General features: G+C 42.6%; 1 protein-coding gene across 3 annotated transcripts in view; it reads right to left on the minus strand.

Moving 5' to 3' along the window:
- Positions 1-21,741, minus strand: part of SCN11A (sodium voltage-gated channel alpha subunit 11) — a 74,796-nt gene extending 53,055 nt beyond the window's left edge. For 2 of the 3 annotated variants that reach the window (XM_004419958.1, XM_087431721.1), the window contains exons 1-9: positions 21,469-21,735; positions 18,103-18,221; positions 16,704-16,805; positions 12,244-12,372; positions 10,901-11,004; positions 6,982-7,155; positions 6,141-6,204; positions 1,377-1,518; positions 613-810 (exon numbers count right to left, since the gene is read on the minus strand). In XM_004419958.1, coding sequence (XP_004420015.1) covers positions 613-810; positions 1,377-1,518; positions 6,141-6,204; positions 6,982-7,155; positions 10,901-11,004; positions 12,244-12,372; positions 16,704-16,805; positions 18,103-18,221; positions 21,469-21,735 — 1,299 coding nt within the window. Of the gene's footprint in view, positions 1-612; positions 811-1,376; positions 1,519-6,140; positions 6,205-6,981; positions 7,156-10,900; positions 11,005-12,243; positions 12,373-16,703; positions 16,806-18,102; positions 18,222-21,468 lie in introns of all 3 variants that reach the window. The other variant, XM_087431722.1, reaches the window with a different exon arrangement.
- Positions 21,742-22,055: the final 314 nt, after the last annotated feature.

Below are 22,055 nucleotides of genomic sequence, written 5' to 3' on the forward strand. Positions count from 1 at the left end.
GCTAAGCACTCACTAAATGTTTGTGCCCAATGATGCAGATATTAAGCACTTACAATGGGCTTGCCCCTGTCAGATTTCTGTGGAGAATAAGAAGGAGCATATAATATGGTCCCTGCCCTGAAAATCTTAGAATTGAACTGGAAAAATGTAAAGATACCAGGGAAACAATGAGAATGGCCTGTAAATATGACAGGAATTTCAAGACAGGAGAGAGGATCATGGCTGTCATCTCTACAGCCACCATTATTGCCTTCCCAAACCCTCTCAAGCAAAGGCCCTGAACACAAACATCTCCAAATTCCCACAAGAAAGCCTAGAGCAGAGCCTGAATTTACGTATACATATGTCTTATCCGCTAACCAGCAATTTGGGATCTGTCCAGAAGGGCCAGGTTTCAGAAGGTCAAAAAGCATCAAGAGCAAGTGTTCCCTGTTCTCAAGAGTCCTGTGCTTGGACATCTTAGTGAAAGACAGCAGCAGAGTCTGCAAGGGGCTTAAATTCTCAGAAAAGCACCAGTAGAAAGAGCTCTACAACCAGGCCTCATACAGCACCCTTGAGCCTCAGGCCCCAAGGCCTCTGGGGTCCCTCCAAGCAGGCCCCATGAGCCCCTACCTCCTTCTCCTTCTTTAATAGCTGCTGGGCTTCCTGGAACATCTTCTCCTTGGCCTCCGTCTCAGCAGCTACGTTCCTGTTCTGTTCCTCGTAAGCCATGGTGACAACAGCCAAGGTTAAGTTAATCAGGTAGAAAGAGCCCAAGAAGATGACCACCACAAAGAAGAAGACTGAGTAGAGCCCTGAGGTACGCAAAGTCTGCAAGGGACAGAGCGCACGCTTGTGTCTGAAGCCTTCTTCCACAGAGGGGTAACCATCACCTCAAGCAGAGATTACAGCGGCAATTGTCTTCCCCCAGCACCGGTGGGCTCAGCTGCCCACAGCACCATCTACAGCCTCGCTTATCACCCAGGGACTCCTGATGCCCTATTTCTCAGTGAGGAAATGCCATCCATACATTCCCATGGAAGTCTCAGGGACTTTACTATGACTTTCTCAAGAGTATTTACATTTTAAATTTAAAAAGGCAAGAGAGATAGCAATGCTTCATGAAAACTGAAGCGCTAGTGGTGGAACATCAGGCAGTAGGAGATCTGGGGAGGGGTAATATTTCTAGGAAGAGGAGTTTTTTTGCACTATTCTTCCAAATATCATGTTGATAAATTTTTTTTGATGTTTCTAACAGAATTTCTAAAGCAGAATTTAACAGTACAACTGTTATGGATGAGGAATAGATGACAAAGTTGGAGGATAGATGGTAGATTATAAATAAATGATAGATAGATAGATAAGTGATGGAGAGAGAGAGAAAATAAATAGGTAACCTGTTGATAAAGCTTCTCCCACGAATCTTGGGTCATTAGCCGGAACATGGCAAGAAAAGACCATCCAAAGTTGTCAAAATTCGTAAAATTATTGTCAGGATTGTTATTGGTGTGGTTGCATTCAAATTGTTCAGAACAGGCACTAGATATTGGAAACAAGGGAACAGAGAAAGAATTACGTTCCCCACAGCCCAGCTTCCCATTTTCCCCCACGGCATTGGTCCTTCTGAGGGCCATGGGCTCATATCCGAAAGTCCTGGATGAAAAGAGTATTTGTAGAGTGGCCATCCCCCTGTCTGCCAACCCTCCCAGCCTATACCCTCACCTGGGCACCCATTGACTCTTTCCAAATAAATTGATTAGTAAATTCATATTAGCAGTTTTTCATTGAAAAATTAAGTGCAGTGACATAGTGAACAACTAATAGTAAAAAAGGGCATAAAATAAATATGAAGTCTCCCTCTCTCCCCTAATCCTCAGTCCCACTTCCCACAGGCAACAGTCTAACAGTTACTTTTGTAACTTTTCCAGAAGTTTTCTATGAATATAGAGGCACATATATATCTATTCATATCGTCTATAACACATAGATGGGAGCATTCTTTGAACACTCTCTTGCACTTTGCTTTCCTCATGGAACAAGGCAGCTTGTTCCAAGCTGGTCTTTCCATAGACCTCCAAGGAGGTCTTCCCATATCGGCATACAAGAAGATATCTCATTTTTTTTTCACGTCTTACAGTCCTTTGATTCATCTACCTGCTCTCTAATGATGAATATTTAGGTTTTGGTTGTTAGTCTTTTGCTTTTACAAACATTTGGGTTTTACTGTACAAACAATGAGTATCTTGCACATAGGTCTTTGCCCACGTCACCAAAGCACACATCACTAAGTGTATCTATAGGATATACTCAGCATATGTACTTTCTTATTTTTTAATAAATATAGTATTTCTATCAAAATAATTCATGTGTGGTTTAAAGATCACATGGCACCAAAAGGCTTGTAATGAAAACCATCTTATCATTCTTTAACCATTGTTTACACACCCCAAATTAAACAACTTTTAATTCTTTTACATCCATATCTCTAAATATAATGTTTATATTGATATTTGATCTATCAATTTTAGTCCTTGTTGATTAACTTCCTGTTATGGTAGATGAGGGATAGCCCTCCAACATCCCATCCTACTTCATCACTACTTACATCAGTCTTCATAGAAAAATATTGTGTCGATGGCCTCTGTCGATGGCTGTCCTGGGTTGGATACATTTTTTCTTGGCTCTTGTTTGTTGCTCTTTCCATGTTGGACTCCTTCATTTTTCTGGAACAAATCTCAAGTAGCTTCTTAAGAAGATTGGGTGGTCCTTGCTTACATGAGTATATCTTTATTCTACCTTCACAGTTGATCGAGAGTTTGGTCAGAAATAGAATTCTGGGTTGAAAATCATTTTTCCTTAGAAATATGAAGGCACTGCTCAGCTGTGCTGCTGTTGAGAATTCTGATGCCATTTTGATTTTTGTTCCTTTGTGGGTGACCTTCTTTTTCTCTTCGGTTTTATGATCTTTTCGCCCAAAGTTTCTGAAATGCCATGACAATACACTTGGCATGGTCCTTTTTCATTCATTGTGTTGGGACTTTATGGGACATGGAGGAACTTGCATCCTTAATCCCAGGAAAATGCTCTGTGTTATTCCTTTGCTAATTTCCTCCCTTTTGCTCTTTTTGTGCTCTACTTCTGGAATTCCTACTTTGTCGAAAGTTGGTACTTCTAGATTAATATTTATTCTCATATTTTCTGTCTTTGTCTTTTGTTGCTACTTTCTGGGCTAGTTCCTCAACTTTATCTTTTAATTCTATTATTGAATTTTTGTAATCATGTTACCAAAAAAAGATCTTTCTTGTTCTCTGACTGTTGCTCTTTCATAACAAGCTATTTTTGTTTTTATGTAAACAATATCTCTTTTAATTTCACCAAAGACCCTATTTAAAGCTTTAAAAGCCCTTTTTGGTTCCCTGAATTCTTGTGGTTTGTTCACAGCTCTTACTGACTGAATGTTTGTCCCTCTAAAATTCATATGTAGAAATCCTAGCCCCCAGGGTGATGGTGTTAGGAGGTAGGGCCTTTGGGAGGTAGTTGGGTCATGAGGGTGGAGCCCTTATGGATTGGGATTAGTGGCCTTATAAAAGAGACCCCAGGAGAGCTCTCTAGCCCTCTCTCCGTCATGTGAGGACACAACGAGTAGACAGTAGTCTACAACCCCAAAGAGGGCCCTCATTAGAACCCAACCATGCTAGTGCCCTGATCTTGGACTTCCAGCTTCCAGAACTGTGAGAAATAAACTTCTGTTGTTTATAAGCCACCCAGTTTATGGTATTTTGTTATAGCAGCCTGAACTGACTAAGAAAATGGTTGCTTTTTCTGTTTCTTTATCTCGGCCTCCTTTATACCAAAGGCTCTTTTCAGATGCCTAGTAAGCTTGGACTGTTCAGTCACATTTAATCAGAGGTCCTGACAAGCTGATTGGTTGTTTGCTTGGTGGGCAGAGTAGGACTTGGTGAGTGGTAGGCCTTGCTTTAGGGTGACTCAGAAGGAGGACATTTATTGTGCCCTCTTTCCCACCAGATCTCAATGAATTCTGCCAAGTCCCCATATCCTCATCTTCCAGGAGCCTGTTGGGTCTGAACCTACTACCACACTTAATTTCCCTCATTTCCTTGTTTTGTTCAATCTCCTTCTCCCTGGATATGCCTTCCATCAACCTATATAGGTGATTAAGTCTCTCTTCCAGTGTTCCCATCTCAGCAAAGGCATCACCAGTCACTCACACCAGAAGCAAGAGAAACACCTATAACAGTTTTCTCTCCTCTGCACTTCCCACCACTATCCTACACATGAATTTGTGTACACATATGCACACCAACACCCCTCCCTCTTCAATCCACAGGTCTTTTTCTTTCTGTCTCCTGAATGTCTTTAGAATTCATCCATCCATTTCTCTTCACCTCCACTGTATAGCTTAATGACTCTCATCTGTGCTAACATAGCTCTTAAGTGGCTATCTCATCTACTCTATCCATCCATTCTCCACACAGCAACCATGGTGGCCTGTAAACATATCTAATCTGCTCAGGTCTTGTTTCTTTTGTGATCGAGGTCAAAATGCTTGGCATTGATGGGCTACCAAGTCCTGCATGGTTGGCTCCTGTCTCCTGCTCTTCTGCATAACAAGTTGCTGGGCTTCTTATCCCCAACATGTCCACATGCCCTGAGGCTTTCAATCTTGCTGTTCCTACTATCTGGAATTATTTGCTCTATGTCCTCACTTACGAGAAACTCTTACTCATGCTTCAGATCCAAGCTGTAGTCACAGGTTAGTTAGTCCTCAGGGAAAGAGGCAATGAGCAAAGGTTGAAAACCAGGCCTGGGCCCTAAACAGATGACGGCCTGCCTGGGAAGGTGACTTTGGTTTTGCCATCTCCTTGGAAACTGCCATGTTATGATCAATGTGGAAGGTCATGTACTAGGTGTTGGTTTACTGCCAAATTCCTGAGCTTCGAGACTATACCTAGACTGAGAAAGTCATGACTGTCATACAAACTTAGAGAGACAAGGACACTATAAAGACCAGTTAGAAACCAAAGCTGCTGCTTCTGTGTGTCTAGCGGGCCCACCCCACCTTGGATTTTGCCTATGGTAACCATACCTGCCTTGCAAGCATAAGGGGTCAAAGAAACACTGTATGTGACAGCTGTTGGGCCTCTCAATAAATGAAAACACTGTGGGTGCAGTGTGTCCTGTCAAGGACCATTCTAGAGAGCTCAGTAAACCTTATATTAGATTAAAGCCTATTACGTCCTGTGAATTTGACCTAATCTGATCCTGTGACCATTACAGATGTCATTAGAGAAGGCTTCTCTAATTTTACAGACAGAGTTACATCCCCTGTTATCTCTCTCAGTATCTGCACGTCTTTCTTATAACACTCATCACACTTTCAAGGATTTACTCTACATCTCTCTTCCCTGCAAGATATCATTTCAAGGGGGGAGAGCTCCCTTGTTCATATTTGTATCCCTTGGGCCTAACACAGAGCTTGGTACTCTGTAGGTCTTTGATACTTATTTGTTATTGAGGAATGAATGTAGTCTATTTTATTGTTGTGCCTAGCAAATTATCTTAATTTGAAATACACTCAATAAATCTTCACTGAATTGAATCTCTCACCACAGAGAGCACTGATATCCTGAAAGAAGGAAGGGTATCTTCAAAGGGCCAGAGGGCTACCAGCTGTTGAGGCAAATGTGTATGAACACACACACAACTGTAGGTGTAATTAGAGGCAGTGGTAGTCAATAGATAAGCAAATAGAAGAAGCATGCTCAGGTGATGTTGCATCAGGGCCACTGAAGAGGAAACAAGGACTTCATGGGGCTCTCAATCATAATGTCCTTTCTTACCTTTGAAAGTCTTGAATACTCACTCCATAAAATCAAAATATCACTACGTTTTCAGTAGGTTTCTTATAAGCTACAAATGCAACATAACTTGGGGAATAAAGCTGCTCTAAACACTTGGAAATTATTATTAATTTAATAATGGACATCTAAACTTGCTTAGATACATGGAATAATTAGTACTGTTTGAGAACTATCATCACTGCTTCCACAAGTCACTAGATGAAGACTGTTTGCCACATCACTTCAAAACGTCTAGAGATGTTCTGGTTGGAAGAAAAATGAAGAGTATAAGCCTCTTACCTGCTACCCTGCCAGGCACCACACATTTTGAATTCAGTGGAACCTTTCTTTTCAAAGCAATAGTCTGAGAAGGGAAGAATCATAAATTCAGGTTTTAAAAAAACACTGAAATGAAAAAGAATAGCAAATACATCAGATTATGTTTGAATCAGATGGTTCAGAATTCTCTAAAATGATCAAAGTGGATGTCCAGAGAGGAACTGGACCTAAGCCCTCAGGAAGGAGGAAGAGAAAAGGAGGGAAAAGAAGAAGGAAGGAGAAGTAGGAGGAGGAAGCTGTGCCACCATCGCCACTTTGTCCCTCAGTACATAAAACTGAACCAGAGACCACCTCCTGAGGGAAGCCGGACACAGACTTAGCCCAGGAGAAGCTCATAAACCAAGAAAGACATGGAGAAAGTATAGCCACATGAGATTCAGGACACATCAAATTGGTGTAGGGTCAACTTTAGTGTGGAGAGGATGCGGCATAGAAAGAAGTGATATTATTGGAGAAAATACTCAAGAAGGGGGCTGGGAAGTTGCTCGTTCCCTTTGGCCAAATCCAGGCATTCTGAAGGCTTCTGCAAAACATGACAAAGAAGTGGGCAGAGATCTACGTGGGAAAGGATGGGAGCTGACACCGCTTTTGTGGATGTGGCTTCGGGCTTTTCCTTCTCCATGGAAACCCAAAGAATGAGTCAATTCTCCAAGAAATGCTTCTGTCTGTCTGAGAACCCTGGATGGCTGAAGTCATCCCTTGCTCCTCAGAGACTTTGTAAGGCAGATATGTAGATAGTATGAGTGGGGATAAACAAAAGTTAACCATGCATAAACCAAGGAGTGAAAGGTGGGGTATTTACCGTCAAGGTTATTGATATTCTCACAGGTCTTCCTGACACATCTCTGGTTCAGGTTTCCCATGAAGAGCTGCTGACCTACCAGGGCGAAAATGCTGAGGCAAAAGAGAGTCAGGATCATCACGTTGACAAGCTTCTTCACAGAGCGCAGCAAGGCCCCAACAATGACCTTCAAACCTGAGGAGGAGAACAGGTGTGGGGAGATGCCCCTAAGCACACATACACCAGACAGAGGCAAGGGGCAGACACAGTAGGGAGCAGCCAAGGCCTTCCTGATCGTAGGCTGGAATTGGAAACTGGCCTGACCTAGGATTCTGATGCCATGAGTTCTAGTTCCAACTCCGTGCCTTAGAAGGTATATGTCATCAAGTGGTCCACCAGTCTAGGACTCAGCCTCTTCACCCTGCCCTACATCTGTCACGGGGTTGCTCTGAAGAGAAAATGAGAAGACTCTGAGAAGAAACATGCCACACAGGCATAGGGCATAACTTGATGACAGCTGTGCAGGTACCTCCACAGCTGGGGGTCACATACAGCATTAAGGCAAAAGTGAAGCTACTCTAGAGAAGGAGTTAGAGCTGTATTTAACTTTTACTAGTCACTACCTATTACAAGGTATTTGAGGTGCCATGAGACATAGCTAAATTGAGGGGCAGGGAGCTGGAAGGAGGAGCTTTGTCTGGATCCAAATTCGAGGATGTCCTAGGAAAAAAACTTAGATTACTAGTTATAATAGGATTTACTTTTCATTCATTCAAGAAATATTTACTAAGGTCGTACTGTGTCCATGGCACACGGTTAGGCTGTCAAAGTTACAAAATAAGAAGGATATAATCTTGTAGTATGCTGGTAAATATTTAAAATCAGCTCTCTGAGTAGGGAGTAGGGGGAATGGGGGGGGCTAAATCTTCATTTGTAGCATTTACAGATTTTCTTGTTTGCTGAATTCCGTAGTGCAGATTCCTCTTCTCCCTTACACCCCTCTCCCCCAGCTGGTTTCAATCTACCAACATGACATCCCTGGATGCAGAGTTGGAAAAAGATGTGCATAGCCTGCTGGGGATCCAGAACAAGTCAGCCCCAGCTCACCACTGAGTTATGGGCTCTGCTCCCAACACAGCTGGAGAGATAAACAACCGGATGTGAATTGTAACTTGTGAGATGACACTAAGTGACAAAGTTTCAATTGACCACTGTAGATCATGGACAGTAGACTTGAGAACACAAGGTAGCATCCAATGGGAGGCTAAGCCTGCATTGGATGACATTCCCACAAAGGGTGAGACCACATGGGGAGGAGCCTTGAGGCCAAACTGGGACATTCACTATGTCCCCAACTGCAGCCAAACAGGAAGATAATACACTTCAACCAAGCTTGATTTTAATCTATAAAAAGAGGCTAGAGTCTTCTCTAAAGCAACAAGAGTTGGATGAAAGATAGTTGTGATTCCTGAGTAATTTTTACATAGTCCCATAGAAGATTGTACCTCACACCTTTACTTCCAAAAAGTATCCAGGGGTCTCATGTGTTCATGAGTCAAAATGGAGACTATGTTCACTTGCTTAGAGATGAAGAAGGAGACACTAAGGCTACTAAGTGACTGCCTGAATGTATATTTTACCTGTATGAAAATACGAGGGACCCAGCTCATGCAGAAAGCCCCCAAATTCATCTGGGAAACCAAGGTCAACCTTGCAAAACAGGAAGAGAAGCAGGAGGAAGCACAAATTCTATCTAAGTGTCCTTCTGACCGCCAGTTTCTTTATCAGTATGCAATTGCTTTTCTGGAGTTCCAAAAAATAACCCACACTTCTGTTTGAAAAGATCCAAATTGCCTGTAGTTTTGGTATTGGAGCTAAGCCATTGACAGAAGAGACTAGAAGAGGAGAGAAGAAGAAGGGAGGAGAGAAAGGACTCCAGAGAGGGAGTATTTTTTAATAAAGATTTTTTTTTTGTAAAAGAAAGATAGGAAAGAGGAAGAAGAGGAAAAGGATCTGCCATAATAACCTTATTTTTGATAAACTGGAATTCATATTCACAACCCATCCTTAGCTTCATCCTGATTCACAGAGCACCTTCCTTACCTGGCTTCCAGGAGACCACATTTTCCTTCCTTCCCACTTCTCTGGTGGCTCCTGCTCATCTCTTTTGCTGGTTGCTCCTCTTCTTCCCTCCCTTTAAGGTTACAGTGCCCTGGGACTCGGTCCCTGGTCTTTTTCTATTCTCCATCTTTGCTCACTTTCTTGGTGATCTCATCAGATTTCACGGCTCTAAATATCATCTATAGGCTCATGATTTCCAAAATGATATCTCCAGCCCAGACTGCTCCCTGGAACTCCAGACTCGTAAATCTAATTGCCTACTTGATACTTTCACTTGGATGTTTCAAGGCCATCTTAAACAGAACACGTCCAAAGCTAATTCCTAATCTGAACCCCAAGACCTGCTCCTCTCACAGCCTTCGCTAGCTCAGTCAATGACGACTCTATCTTTCCAGTCATTCAGGCCAAAAACCTCTACTCCTTCTTGACTCTTTTCTTTTGCTCACACCACACATACAATCGACCTATCAGGAAATCCTATGTTTCTACCTTCAAATTTATACAGAATCTGATCACTGTCCAACAACTCCTCTACCACCACCTGATCTGAGAGCACCGCAATCTCTTGCTTGGATTATGGCAGTGGCCTCTTGCATCAGTTTGGGTTCTCTGAGAAGCAGATACTCTGGGATCAGATGTGCAAGAGATTTATGGGGTGAAATGCCTGTGAAGAATAAGGAGGAGGGAGTAGAGTTGGCAAGGAGAACCTCAGACTGTGACTCAGGACTGACATCTGGGGAAGGAGAGTGGAAGGAAGCAAGCTTGGACAGGAAGCACCTCAGACTGTAGTGCTGCTATGAGAAAGTGTCAACCAGGTTGCTGGGGAGCCCCTGAGCCAAAGTCCCCCGTTAGAGGAGTCCCATGTCCTTCAGGAATAGGCCTGCACTAGTGCCCCTGACATGCAGGGAAAGCATGATCTTGGCATGAATGCAGTGGTGAACCCAAAGAGGTGGCAGCTGGAACCATTAGTCAACTGTGCTCCCTAGAGCAGGAGATCTGAGCAGCACATTTCCATGGTGACCACCATGCCTCCTATCTGGTCTTCCTGCTTCTGCCTTTGATCCCTCATGTTCTATTTCCCACACAACAGCCAGAGTAAGCCTTTTGAAACATGAGTCAGACCATGTTACTCCTCTGCTCAAACCCCTACATGGCTCCCATTTTTCTCAGAGCAACGCCCAAGTCCTCCCAGTGCTTATATGCCTCTCCTTCACCTCTGTGGTCCCAACTCTACCACCCGGACCCTCATTCTGTCTGCTCCAGCCACATTCATATGTTTCCTATTCTCCAGTCTTCTGACTGGCTGTTTCCATGCTCAGAACACTCTTTCCCATATATCTGCTTGTGAAACTCTCTCACTGCCTCAAAATCTGTTCACATCTCACCTTCTCAGTGACACCTATTCTGACCACTCTATTTAAAATAGCAACCTGCTTCCCCTAACCCCTGTGACTTCCAGTAGCCCTCATGTTGTCAACTTTTACATTTTATTTTTCCATGGCACATATCACTTTCTAACATGCTATATAATTTATTTATTTATTATAGTTATTGCTTAGTGTCTGTCTCCCCATTCCTCACCTAGATTGTAAACTGCATGAGGGCAGGGATCTTTGTCTGTTTGCTCACTGATACATCCCAAACAGCTAGCACAGTGCCTGGACGTACTAGGTGCTCAATACATATTTGTTGAATGATCAAATAAATGAGTAAAGTAGAGTTTGTTTGTTTTTGTTTTACTAGACATATTGAGAAATTTTAACTATGAAAGAGCATTCCCTCCTGCTAAGAGCCAGTGTTGAAAGTTAGAGTGACTTACCTGAAACTACCGAAATTGCTTTCAAAGCTCTGAAGACTCGAAAGGTACGCAGGGACGACAGACTGATCCCGCTGACATTGATACTTGGCAAATATGATACAAACCTACAAGACAAAGCACAGGGAAATCTCTGCAAAGGCCACAAGTAAGCATGGCCTGGGGCCTGTGTCCACCAAGGTGAAGTCTGCAGCCTCGCCTTCCCAGCCCCATCTTAATCTCAGGGTCTGGAAATACCACTCTCTATTGCTATGGACCATAGATTGCATAGGAAGTTGTTCTCAACTAATTTTTATACTTGGACATAGATGAGGATTCTTTGAAATAGTCCATTCAATTGTGGCTATATCCGTGGATAAAAGAAATCAACTCAAACATTTATTGGCTGGTCGCCAAGTTGCAGGCCCCAGTGCACTTCCCTAAGGTCTCACCACATGGCCAGGCCCAAAAGGAACCTAGGTAGTCTGGCTCCAGAGCCTGCACTCTTCACCACTGCACAACACCACCTTTCAATAACTCAACCATTGAACTTCAAATGTAAAACTCTAAAATTAATAGCAGCTACCTCAAAGGGCTTTTGTGAATATTAAATAGAAAAATATAAGCAAAGTGCTTGAAACAATGGCTGGCACAAATTAAGTAATGTTAGGTTTATTATTATTGTGCTGGCAACGGGCCATTGTTCTTGTTTTTTATTTTGCTGACTCCATCTCATGATTCTAAATTGATGTCCTCTCCTTCAGGAAGAACTTCAGCTCTCGCCTTATGTCATACAAAATAGTTAACTCAAAATGGACCGTGGACTTAAACAAAAGAACCAAAACTATAAAACTTCTAGAAGAAAACAGGGGAGAAACTCTTTGTGACCTTATAATAGTGAAAGACTTTTTAGATTCCTTGGTTCCTCCTACGTGCTCTGACAGCCCAATACATGCACAACTCCTATCCTAGCACTCACCCTACCAGATTGCAATGGTCATTAATTGTTTCTCTTCCCCTCTGGACTATGAGCTTCAAGAGGATGAGAACCATGTATGATTTTTTTTTCATTATCACCACCCCTGTATCTTTCACAGAGCCTGGCCCATAACAGGCCAGTGTTTGGTGAGTGAATGGCTGAAGGAATGAAAGCATGAGTGTTGACCTAGAAGTGGATTTGTGCATGGAAGCCTCTGGCCAACTGGCTGCATGATGCTGTTCAGGGCCAGCCAACTCTGTATTCAGACCTCTAGGCCTTATTAGGCCATACTCAGCCACTCACATGGATCCACACAGAGCCCTGATGTGACACAAGGGGCTTCTTTCCTACCCCAAGTCTCTTCAATAAAGACCTTTAACATTCTTACGCTGTTGCAATGACAATGGAGTCCAGCCAGTTCCATGGATCTCGAAGGAAAGAAAACTCATCCAGAATAAAACCTCTTGCCAATATTTTTATCAAAGCTTCAAAAATATAAATCCCAGTGAAGACATACCTACAAAGCAAATCAATCAGAACAAGAGAGAACATGATAAGTCATGTGAAAAGCAGAGAGCCCATCTGTCTTATCTGATATTAATGAGGTTTTATTCCATTTCAACTTGACATTTAACATTCTGGTCTTCAGCAAACCAGAGTTCAGAAAGGCAAACTCCTCAAGCAAGTTTTTGTTTTTAGAATTTCTGAGAAACAAGCCCATGGATAAAGTTGTAAAACTGATTTTCAATGCCTAGTGTCATGGCCATATTCTTGAAAGTAGTTTCAGACAATATGTGGCCCTAGGACTGGGGGTTGTAGTTTGTCACCGCTATTCTAGAGTTGTCACTCTGATGTACAGAAGGGGACAACGGCAAAGGAACCAAGAGAGTGAATGACGAGGCTAAAAACTGAATCTTTCCACATCCCATGTTCATGGATTAGAAGACTTAATATTGTCAAATATTAATAATAGCCAAAGCAATCTTAAAAAAAAAAAGAACACAGTTGGAGATCTCACACTTTCTTATATCAAAACTTATCACAAAGCTAAAGTAATCAAAACAGCGCGGTACTGGCATAAAGACAGACAAAAAGACCACTGGAATAGAATAGAGAGCCCAGAATATGCCCTCACATATATGGTCAAATGACTTTCAACAAGGGTGCCAAGATCATGCAATGAAAAAAGGACAGTCTTTTCAACAAATGGTGTTGGGAAATGTCAATATCCACATGCAAAAGAATGAAGTACAAAATTACACCACATACAAAAAATTAACTCAAAATGGATGAAAGAGCTAAATGTAAGACCAGAAACTATAAAACTCCTAGAAGAAAATATTTGCAAATCATATATCTGATGAGAGGTTCATATCCAGAATATATACAGAACCCCTATAACTCAACAACAAAAAATCAAATAATCCAATTTAAAAAGGGTCAAATGACTTGAACAGACACTTCTCCAAAGATGATATACAAATGGCCAACAAGCATATGAAAAGATGTTTAATATCACTAATCATCAAGGAAATGCAAACTAAAACCACAATGAGATATCATCTCATACTCATTAGGATGGCTACTTTTAAAAAAACAGAAAATAACTAGTGTTGGCGAGGATGTGGAGAAATTGGAACACTTGTGCACTATTGGTAGGATTGTAAAATGGTGCAACCACTATGAAAAACAGTATGGAGGTTTTTCAAAAAATTAAAAATAGAATTACAATATAATCTAGCAATCCCACTTCTGGGTATATATACAGAAGAATTGAAAGCAGGGTCTCCAAGAGTTATTTGCACACTCACATTCATAGCAGCACTGTTCACAATAACCAAGAGGTGGAAGCAACCCACATGTCCATTGACAGATAAATAGCTCAATAAAAGGTGGTATATACATACAACGGAATATTATTCAGCCTTAAAAAGAAAGGAAATCCTGTCACATGCTATGATACAGATGAACCTTGAGGCCATTATGCTAAGAAAAATAGACCAGTTACAAAAAAACAAACACTGTATGATTCCACTTATATGAGGCACCTAGAATAGTCAAATACATAGAGACAGAAAGTAGAATGGTGGTTTCCAGGGACTGGAGGGGAGGGCAGAATAGACAGTTATTGTTTAATGGGTGCAGAGTTTGTGTCGCAAGATGAAAAGAGTTCTGGAGATGGATGGTGGTAATGGTTGCACAACTATTTGGTACTTAATATCATTGAACTTTACACTTAAAAATGGTTAAGATGGTAAATTTTGTGTAATGTCTACTTTACCACAATTTTTTAAAAAACTATTTCCATTTTCTTCCCTGAATCCTTTATCATGTTCTGTCCTATAATGTATTTCCCTTCTTCCTCTTCCTCCTCCTCCAAAACCCCCACAATATCCTCTCTCTCTTGTTATAATCCCAAGCTGTCAAAAATGCTGCATCTGTGTGTATGTGCAGACACACACACACACACACACACACACACAACACACACACACTGGTTCCAATTTGGGGACAGAAACAATCAATTCAAACAATCTGTTGATTCAGAGTAAAAGAAGAGAACCTTTTCTGGTAGAATATCCAGCTATTGTTAGCCCTCAAAGCTAATGAATTAAGGTCTTGGGAACTTGAAAAATCCCAAAGCAGCCAAGTCCAAGAGCAGAAATGCTCATGAGGCTGCCATAGGCAAAAGCTCCTCTCTGCTTCAGCCTTTTTCTAAGCTGCTCACCTTTTAGGTGACAAATGAACACAGCAGATTAATTAATACCTGCCCTGAAATACCATCTTTTAAACTCAGGTATAATTTATAAAGTTATGGGTATTTTGAAACAAGGCTGTAATCACAGATATGTGGGATTTTACAAATCTTCGTCTAGATTTCAAACAAATAAGACAGCAGCCCCTGACTGCTACGTCTGCCTGGCCATCTAGCCTCCCACCTCCCACCCCCACCATTTTCTCTTTTCCAGCAGAAGCCTGGCCAATGGTGGGACAGGCAAACCAAGATGACCTCTGATATGGAGTAGCCCACCAGCAGGAAGCAGGGCTTGGGAGCTCCATGCTAAGGAGACCCCAACCCACCAGGCAAATGAGGTCCTCTGGAGTGTGTCACTATCAGTTCAAGCATAGTTAGGGCATCCAGTCAGGGCCATGGGTGGTGTCCAGCTAGGTTAACAGAACAGCGCTGCCTGTCCTAGAGGACTTCTGTGTTCATTCTCTGAGAGCTATTAATATGGAACCAATTTACCCATTTAAAAGTTTTCTACCCGAAGAAAACTGAAGAAACTCTCCCCTATAGGCCTAACCACTCAGGTGCATGCCTCCTTTTATGAGGACATTTTTAACAGGCTCCTCTCACCCCCCATTTTCATGCATCCTCTGCCATCCAAATGCTGCCAGGTGAGAGCAGCTGTTTCTCCTACCCCTGACCCCTACCCCCAGCCTCTCTGATTCCCTACAGCCTAGACGAAGCTTCTTTCATATCTCTGCCTTATGAGTCTTTTAATAGTGAAAATGGCCTTCAAGCAAATTAGCTTCCAGTTGGGCCACTGCTTCCCGTTAATGGGAAGAGAGGACTCGCATCTCGCAAGAAGTGCTGGGTAGGGCAAACCACTGCTAAGGGAGAAATGCCCCGTCCCAGATCTGTCTCCTCCATAGGTCCCACTCTGTTGACCACAAAGGCTTCTGGGGATGCTGTAGTAAACAATGAGCAGTAGCCGCTGCACTCTCAGTTAGCTCCTCACAGGGAATAGCCAACTCTCCAAAGGGGAAACCATTTTCCCCAGTGATCCTGCCAGGATGGTTTCTATTCCCAGAGGTGTCCATTGTGGTATGTAGAATTATATGAAATTCTAGAAAAGGCAAAACTAGACTAGAGAAACAGCAAGCATATCAGTATTTGCCTGGGGTTGGGAGTGGGGAGTAGGAGATTGACTACAAACAGGATGAGGAAACTTTTTGGAGTGGCTGGAATGTCCTGGGTGTTGACATGGTGGTTTCTATCACATAGTTAAATAAGTGATCGAAATAAATGGTCTCTTATTATCTATTCAGTTTGTTACTCAATATACTCCTGAAAGACTAAAGTAAATGTGTTAAACCAGAAAAACTAGCACAATATAAGAGAATATTTATCAAAATATAGAACTTTCTAAGTTTAAAAAATTAACTTATATGTCTAATTAGCCAATTAAAAATTACAAAAAGTTAATATTTTAATTATACAAAGAATTCACTCAAACTGACCAGGAAAAAAAAAAGATACATTGGCAAAGAAGGGAATACACAATTCATGAACTAAAACAAAAAACGTCCAACTCATCTGGAAATTAAGGAAATGCAAATATTTTTAACTTCATAAATTAATGAAAAAAAAACTAATGCTGGAAAAAATGTAGTATGACTGGTTATTAGAATATAGTGCTTATGGCAGAGTAAATTGATACATAAAAAGTAGCTTTATGCAAACAGATGCTTGTTGCAATGCTATTTATAATAGTAAAATACTAGAGTGGTTAAGAAAATTACGGTTAATTCACTCGACAAAATATTGTACAGCCATCAAAATGGACTCCTACAAAGCCTATGTAAGCACAAAGAAAACCACTTAAAAGCTAGACATAAAATTTGTATGTGTGCTGTTTATTACAAATGTAATTTTAAATGGCCTTTAAAGACAATTGTAAAAATATATATACAAAATAAAACTGACTCTGCCAGCATTTGTGTTGAGGAGCTGGGATTATGGATGATTTTTTCTTTCTCTGCCTAAACTCTGATGTAATCATAATTCTTTTAGGTCTATTTGTTTACAAACTTAGGACAGACGAGTGCAGGACAAACACTTACTCAGCACTGTCGGTATCTATAGTACTCTTGTCCTTCCCACTAGCTGTGGCCATGAATACGCAGTTGACAATGACGGTGCAGATGATGAACATGCTGAACAACGTGACCGGCGTCCGTTAAGGCAGCTACACTGCAGGATGGTCATTAGCTGTTGTAGTGGAGGCGGTGGGAGTCCCTCCAGGTCTCCTTTTCTGCAGGTGCACCTGTCCTCTAATTGTGAGTGTTGACTGAGAACAACTCACAGCTGTCCCCTCCCCGGAAGAACTGTCCTCAGCGAATGGCAGCCTCCTCACTTGGAGGGCTACAACCCCCTTCCACATGTCTGACTGACAGACTTACAAAAATCTGGCCCCTTGCCTCCAGGCGGGCCAGCTCTGTGACATAATTCGTGCTTGGGAGCTTCCCGTGGGCTCAGGCTGACACAGGCTCAGCTGAGAGCCCATCCTTGTTTGGCTCCTCTTTTTGCCCCGTGCTGCTTTCCATTTTCCCTCTCCAGAGAGCACTCCCCTACTAAATCACTTTAAATAAGAATCTCCATCTCGGGATCTACTTCTAGGGAACCCAATCTGAACAGTTACTCCTTCCCATTCTCCTCGATACTTCATTCTGTCTACCAATCCATGTCTTTTTCGCTGCCCCCAGTCTAAACCTGCCTACTGCCTCCCCACCTCCTGCACACATCAGACACACTCAATAATTCCTACTTGTCTTTAGCCTTTAAGATTGAGTTTGCAAACTCGAAGTCTTAAGAGCCCAGCAAGTCATATAAATGGGTGAAATGGGCTGATGTTGGGTCACAGGGAGGGGTGGAGATGTGGTAAAACAGAGCTTGCAGATCCCCTCTAAAAAGGCAGCAGTTTCTTACTACACAGATTTTTGCCAGGTAGGAATGCAGGCCTGGCCTTAACAGAGCTTCCGTTTTTCAAAAGAAGCTGGAAATCTGGACTTTTAACATTAGAGAGTGTTTCCAAAAAGTTTTAAACACTGTGTAGCTCCAACACAACACATTTACCAGCTACACACAGTGCACAGGTTGCCAGTTTACAACCTTTGTTTCGGTCTCAGCTTAGATGTTCCTTTCTCCAGGAAGCCATCCTTGATGCCTCCAAAACACAGCAGTGCCTCTCCACACTACCACTTCCAGACTGCCCATCTCACTAAAGAAATGGAAATTGCCTGCCTTTTGACCCATCTCCTTCTGAAGCCAAAGGACCCCAGAGCACAGGTCATGCCTTGCTCACCCCCAGCACTAACACAGCCCTTGCCATGTAGCAATAGGCACTCAGCCAGTATTAGTTGAAAAAATGAGCTGTTTCCACTCAACAAACGTGTGAACACCCTAGGGCTCATGCACTTTTCACATGACCTAGACTTACTAAAAGATGCAACAAAAGGATATGAATGGACTGAGATTCTAATGGCTAAACTTCTGATTGAATTGAAAGGCCCAAAAATGAACAAGGCACGTTTGGCACTGAAGCGGTAGATTGTTCTCTTTTTGTTCAACACCATAAATGTCTGCAAAAAACCAAACACAACATAAATTACATGCAGTGACAAGACAACATTTATCATGAGCTCATTTAGAGAAAATTCAGTGGAACTACGAATTGAGACATGGCTTGGCTTATTATGATAACCACAGCTTCTGGTTGGAGAGCTGTCATTCTGAGGTACTTTCTGACCAGCCTACACTGTGACTCTGGAAGCCCACAGATCTCTCCATGTGGCCTGGGGCTCACTCAGAGTCCCAAGATAAGTATTGGGCTGTAGACTGTTCACCCAGTGGAATACTCTGCAGGATCCAGAAACGGAGCACATAGGCCCTGCAAATAAAGAAAATAGGGGTAAAGAGTAGTAACCGTGACTAACAAAACCCTTCGTATTGTACTCCATGGTATGTATCTATGGAGACAAGAAGTAAAAGAGAACTGGAAGATATGGAAGTAGTATTGAACATTCACATTCAGCAGATTATTTTAAATTATTTTGATTACTAATGAAAACTTTGTAACAAATCTTAGAGTAGTCAGAGACCTAGAGAGTCCATATTGTTATGCCTGAGCAATTTTGGTAAGACAGTCTGCTGGTCAATTTTGACCTTGAGGATCTTCAATAAAAAAGTCATGGAGGTTTCCAGACTTGCACTCCCATTCCCCCGTGGACATAGGGGCAAATCTGCCTGTGGTTCTCAACTGGCAGGGGAGGCCCTCAAGAAGTCATCTGGAAATGCATGTGGGTGTTTTTGGTTGTCTACTATAATGACCCAATGCTCTACTGGCCTTTAGTAGGTAGGTCCAGGGATGCCAAACCCAGGACAGACATGCAAAGTGGTGCACTGTCCCACTCAAATTGCCCAACTGGGCCCCATTGAAAAATACCCAACCTGTGCCCATTTCCTCCTAGCATGTCTTCCTGGGCTCTGGGAATGAAGTAACCCCTGGACAACAACCTATCACATATAGGCTTCTCACATCAACCCCCAGACCCTCCTCTTTCCATTTAACAGTAATCTGGCTGCCCACTTAGTGTCCTCAAGGTTGTTAGTTACTAAAGCCTTCACAGAACGAGGGTCATTCCTGTCTCACCATGTCACTACTCCTTTCAGATTTGCGAAAAGTACTACTTGACATGTAATTCTGCATCTTCTCAGACAGGAAAGACAGGACTTGTCACCCAGGCCCAAGACAGCGGGATGGGTGCTGCCTTGGCTGAAGTGTCAGAAGTTCAGCCATTGTCAATCATCAACCTTCCTTCACTGAGTTGCTGGAACTTACTTGTCTGCTGGAGATCTGGCTGCAGGGAAAAGTGTGGACTAGGATATTTTCCATTGCCTCCATAACAAAATGAAATAGGCCATAGGATTCTTTAAAAGCTATGAGTTTAGGAGTTCAAGACCCACTTTGGGGATTCTGTGCCCTTCCTTTGGATAGAAAGACGGTTTTAGGGCAGACAGCAAATCTCTTCTTGAGGTGGGTCACCCCAGATTAATAGGTAACATAATATGGCTCTGCTTCTGTGCCCTTTGATTTTGATATTTTATTAATGCCTCCTCTGACTGCTTTAAATATTTCAACTGCTTTAAGTATTTAACTACACTTGCCAGGCTTTTAATGATTTAAATGATAGGGACTAGCTCCTCCCTTCTGCTTGCTGACACATCTTCACCCTTTTCCCTGTAGCTCTCCAAAATGGAAGCTTCTAAAGAGAGGAAGCAACCTGTGACTATAGAAAGAACCCTTGGGTTTGAGTTCCAGCTCTACCCCTCACTGGCTGACTTTCCCATCTAGGCTTTGTTTCCTCATCTGTAAGGTGCAGTGCCAACAACAGCCACACATACCTCACATGACTGTTGAGAGCACCGGCCATGTGAGGTGATAGGTGTGCCGAGCTCTAAACAAGTACCATGTCTTTTGATTTAAGGGAGAGCCCAGACTGAGAAGAGATGGTCCTAGAACATCCACCCAGGCTGGAACAGAGCCTGTCCTCCCAGGACTGTCCACAGCACAGCAAGCTGCTGCCAGCCCCGTAGGTCTCCTATCCAACTCTGAGGCCGAAGAAGGCCTCCAACAGTTAACTCACCTCCAACAACTCTGCCCCCAAGAAGCCCTTGGAATTCTGGGGCATGAGGATAAGGAGAAATATTGGAGTATTTTTGCTCCTTATACACATAGTCCCCATTTGGCCTGGTAACTCTAAGTCTGTCCCAATTCAAGGACATACAAACCAGGCAACCTTTCTTTGGAGAGATCAGTTTCTCATGGTTGCCAGCAAAGGATGCTCTCAGCATCCCGTATTTTCTAGGACTTCCCCAAACTCCCTAGCCTTCTTGCTACCTGACCTCAGTCTGGTGAAGTGAGTTTTCCATTCCCTGCTGGATTACTGTGAGTTGATGACAGCAAGGTCTTCTGAGCCTTTCCTGAAAGGGGATGGTCTGCAGAGGACTATCCTCACTGCCCCAGGCTTTCAAACAGCCATCAGAGGAGCTCAGAATTCACATTTCCTCACTCAGGAGCCCCTTTAAGGAACTTTCAATATAATTTCCTTGCAAGAACTACAACCAGGTAGATGAAACAGCAAGCCTATCATATAGTGGCATGGGATTTACACATAATATTCATGTGCCTACTTGATTACATTACTCTAAACTTCATTTACTGAACTCATATTATGCATCAAGTGTTGGTCTAGGGCTTTGACCTTCATAAATCTCATTTAATAGCCTAAAAACCCTATTGCCAAAGAGACTTTCAAGATAAACTCTTGTTGCTGAAATAGACATTTCTAGACAGTGATACTAAGCCTTCATATCAGTATAATGCTTTACAGTTTATAAAGTGTTTCCATAGTATGTCTATGCTGTAAAGTAGGGAAAGCAGGCATTATTTCCATTTTACAGATTAGAAAAATGAGGATTAGTGAAGCGATTTACCCAAAGTCAAAAAGCCAGTCACTTGAAATGGCCTATACTCGACTTTTCTGACTGCTAGTCCAGTCCTCTTTCCTGACACCATTTTATGATTTCTCTGTTCTCCTTTTAACTTTCTGTTGCTCCTATTCCTCATCTTCTTCTCCAAGACACCCATTACATAGAGAAAATGAGGACTAAAAGGGGTTCTCAGGACTATGAAGGCAATGACAGGGGGTGATAGCAAAGGAGAAGTATGGCCTGCCCTCTGCAAATTCCAAGATCGGTATTTGAAGACCCTTGTAACACTAGTTATAATGTCATGGTTAGAATACCTCAGCCTCCCCATGGAACTACCTTATGATTTCTGTAGAACGGGTCCAAGTCTTCCAGGGGCTTTGCTATCAGCTCATCGGGAATGTTGCCATAGAGCTTGGGCAACTTCCTGGAGACCTTTAGGTCAAGCTGAGGTCGAGGCTGGGGTTCTGCCACTGTCTGGTCTTTGGACTTCTTTTTCTCCTTTTGGATGGCGATCCGCTTCTCAATTGCAGCCAGAGAGTCAGAAGTGAAGGGGCGGAAATTCCGTGCATCTGGGAAGATCACTGGATAGAACCCATCATCCATCTTCATCCTTGGGACAGAGAGAAGCAGCAGATCCTTAGAGAGCTCTGGGAGGTAGAAATCACACAACCTGCCCTGGCCTTCCGCTCTCCAAGGATGATGTCATGGGGGTCTACAAGAGTGGAGACTGAGGTGAGGGGGCTTGGGAGCTCATTGGTTGTGGGGCAGGTCAGAAGTCATGACCACCCCTGTGATTATAACAGGAATTTTGGGCGTAGGCAAGACCAGAGCAGGGCATCTTTCCTGGAGGATCTGGGGATAATTGGGAAGTTGAGTTCAGAAACACTGGGCAGAAGAAGTTCAGTCTCTAAAATTGAAACCCA

This window comes from Ceratotherium simum, chromosome 5 (genome assembly GCF_057802395.1).
Source record: "Ceratotherium simum simum isolate JZ-2026a chromosome 5, ASM5780239v1, whole genome shotgun sequence".
NCBI lineage: Eukaryota > Metazoa > Chordata > Mammalia > Perissodactyla > Rhinocerotidae > Ceratotherium > Ceratotherium simum.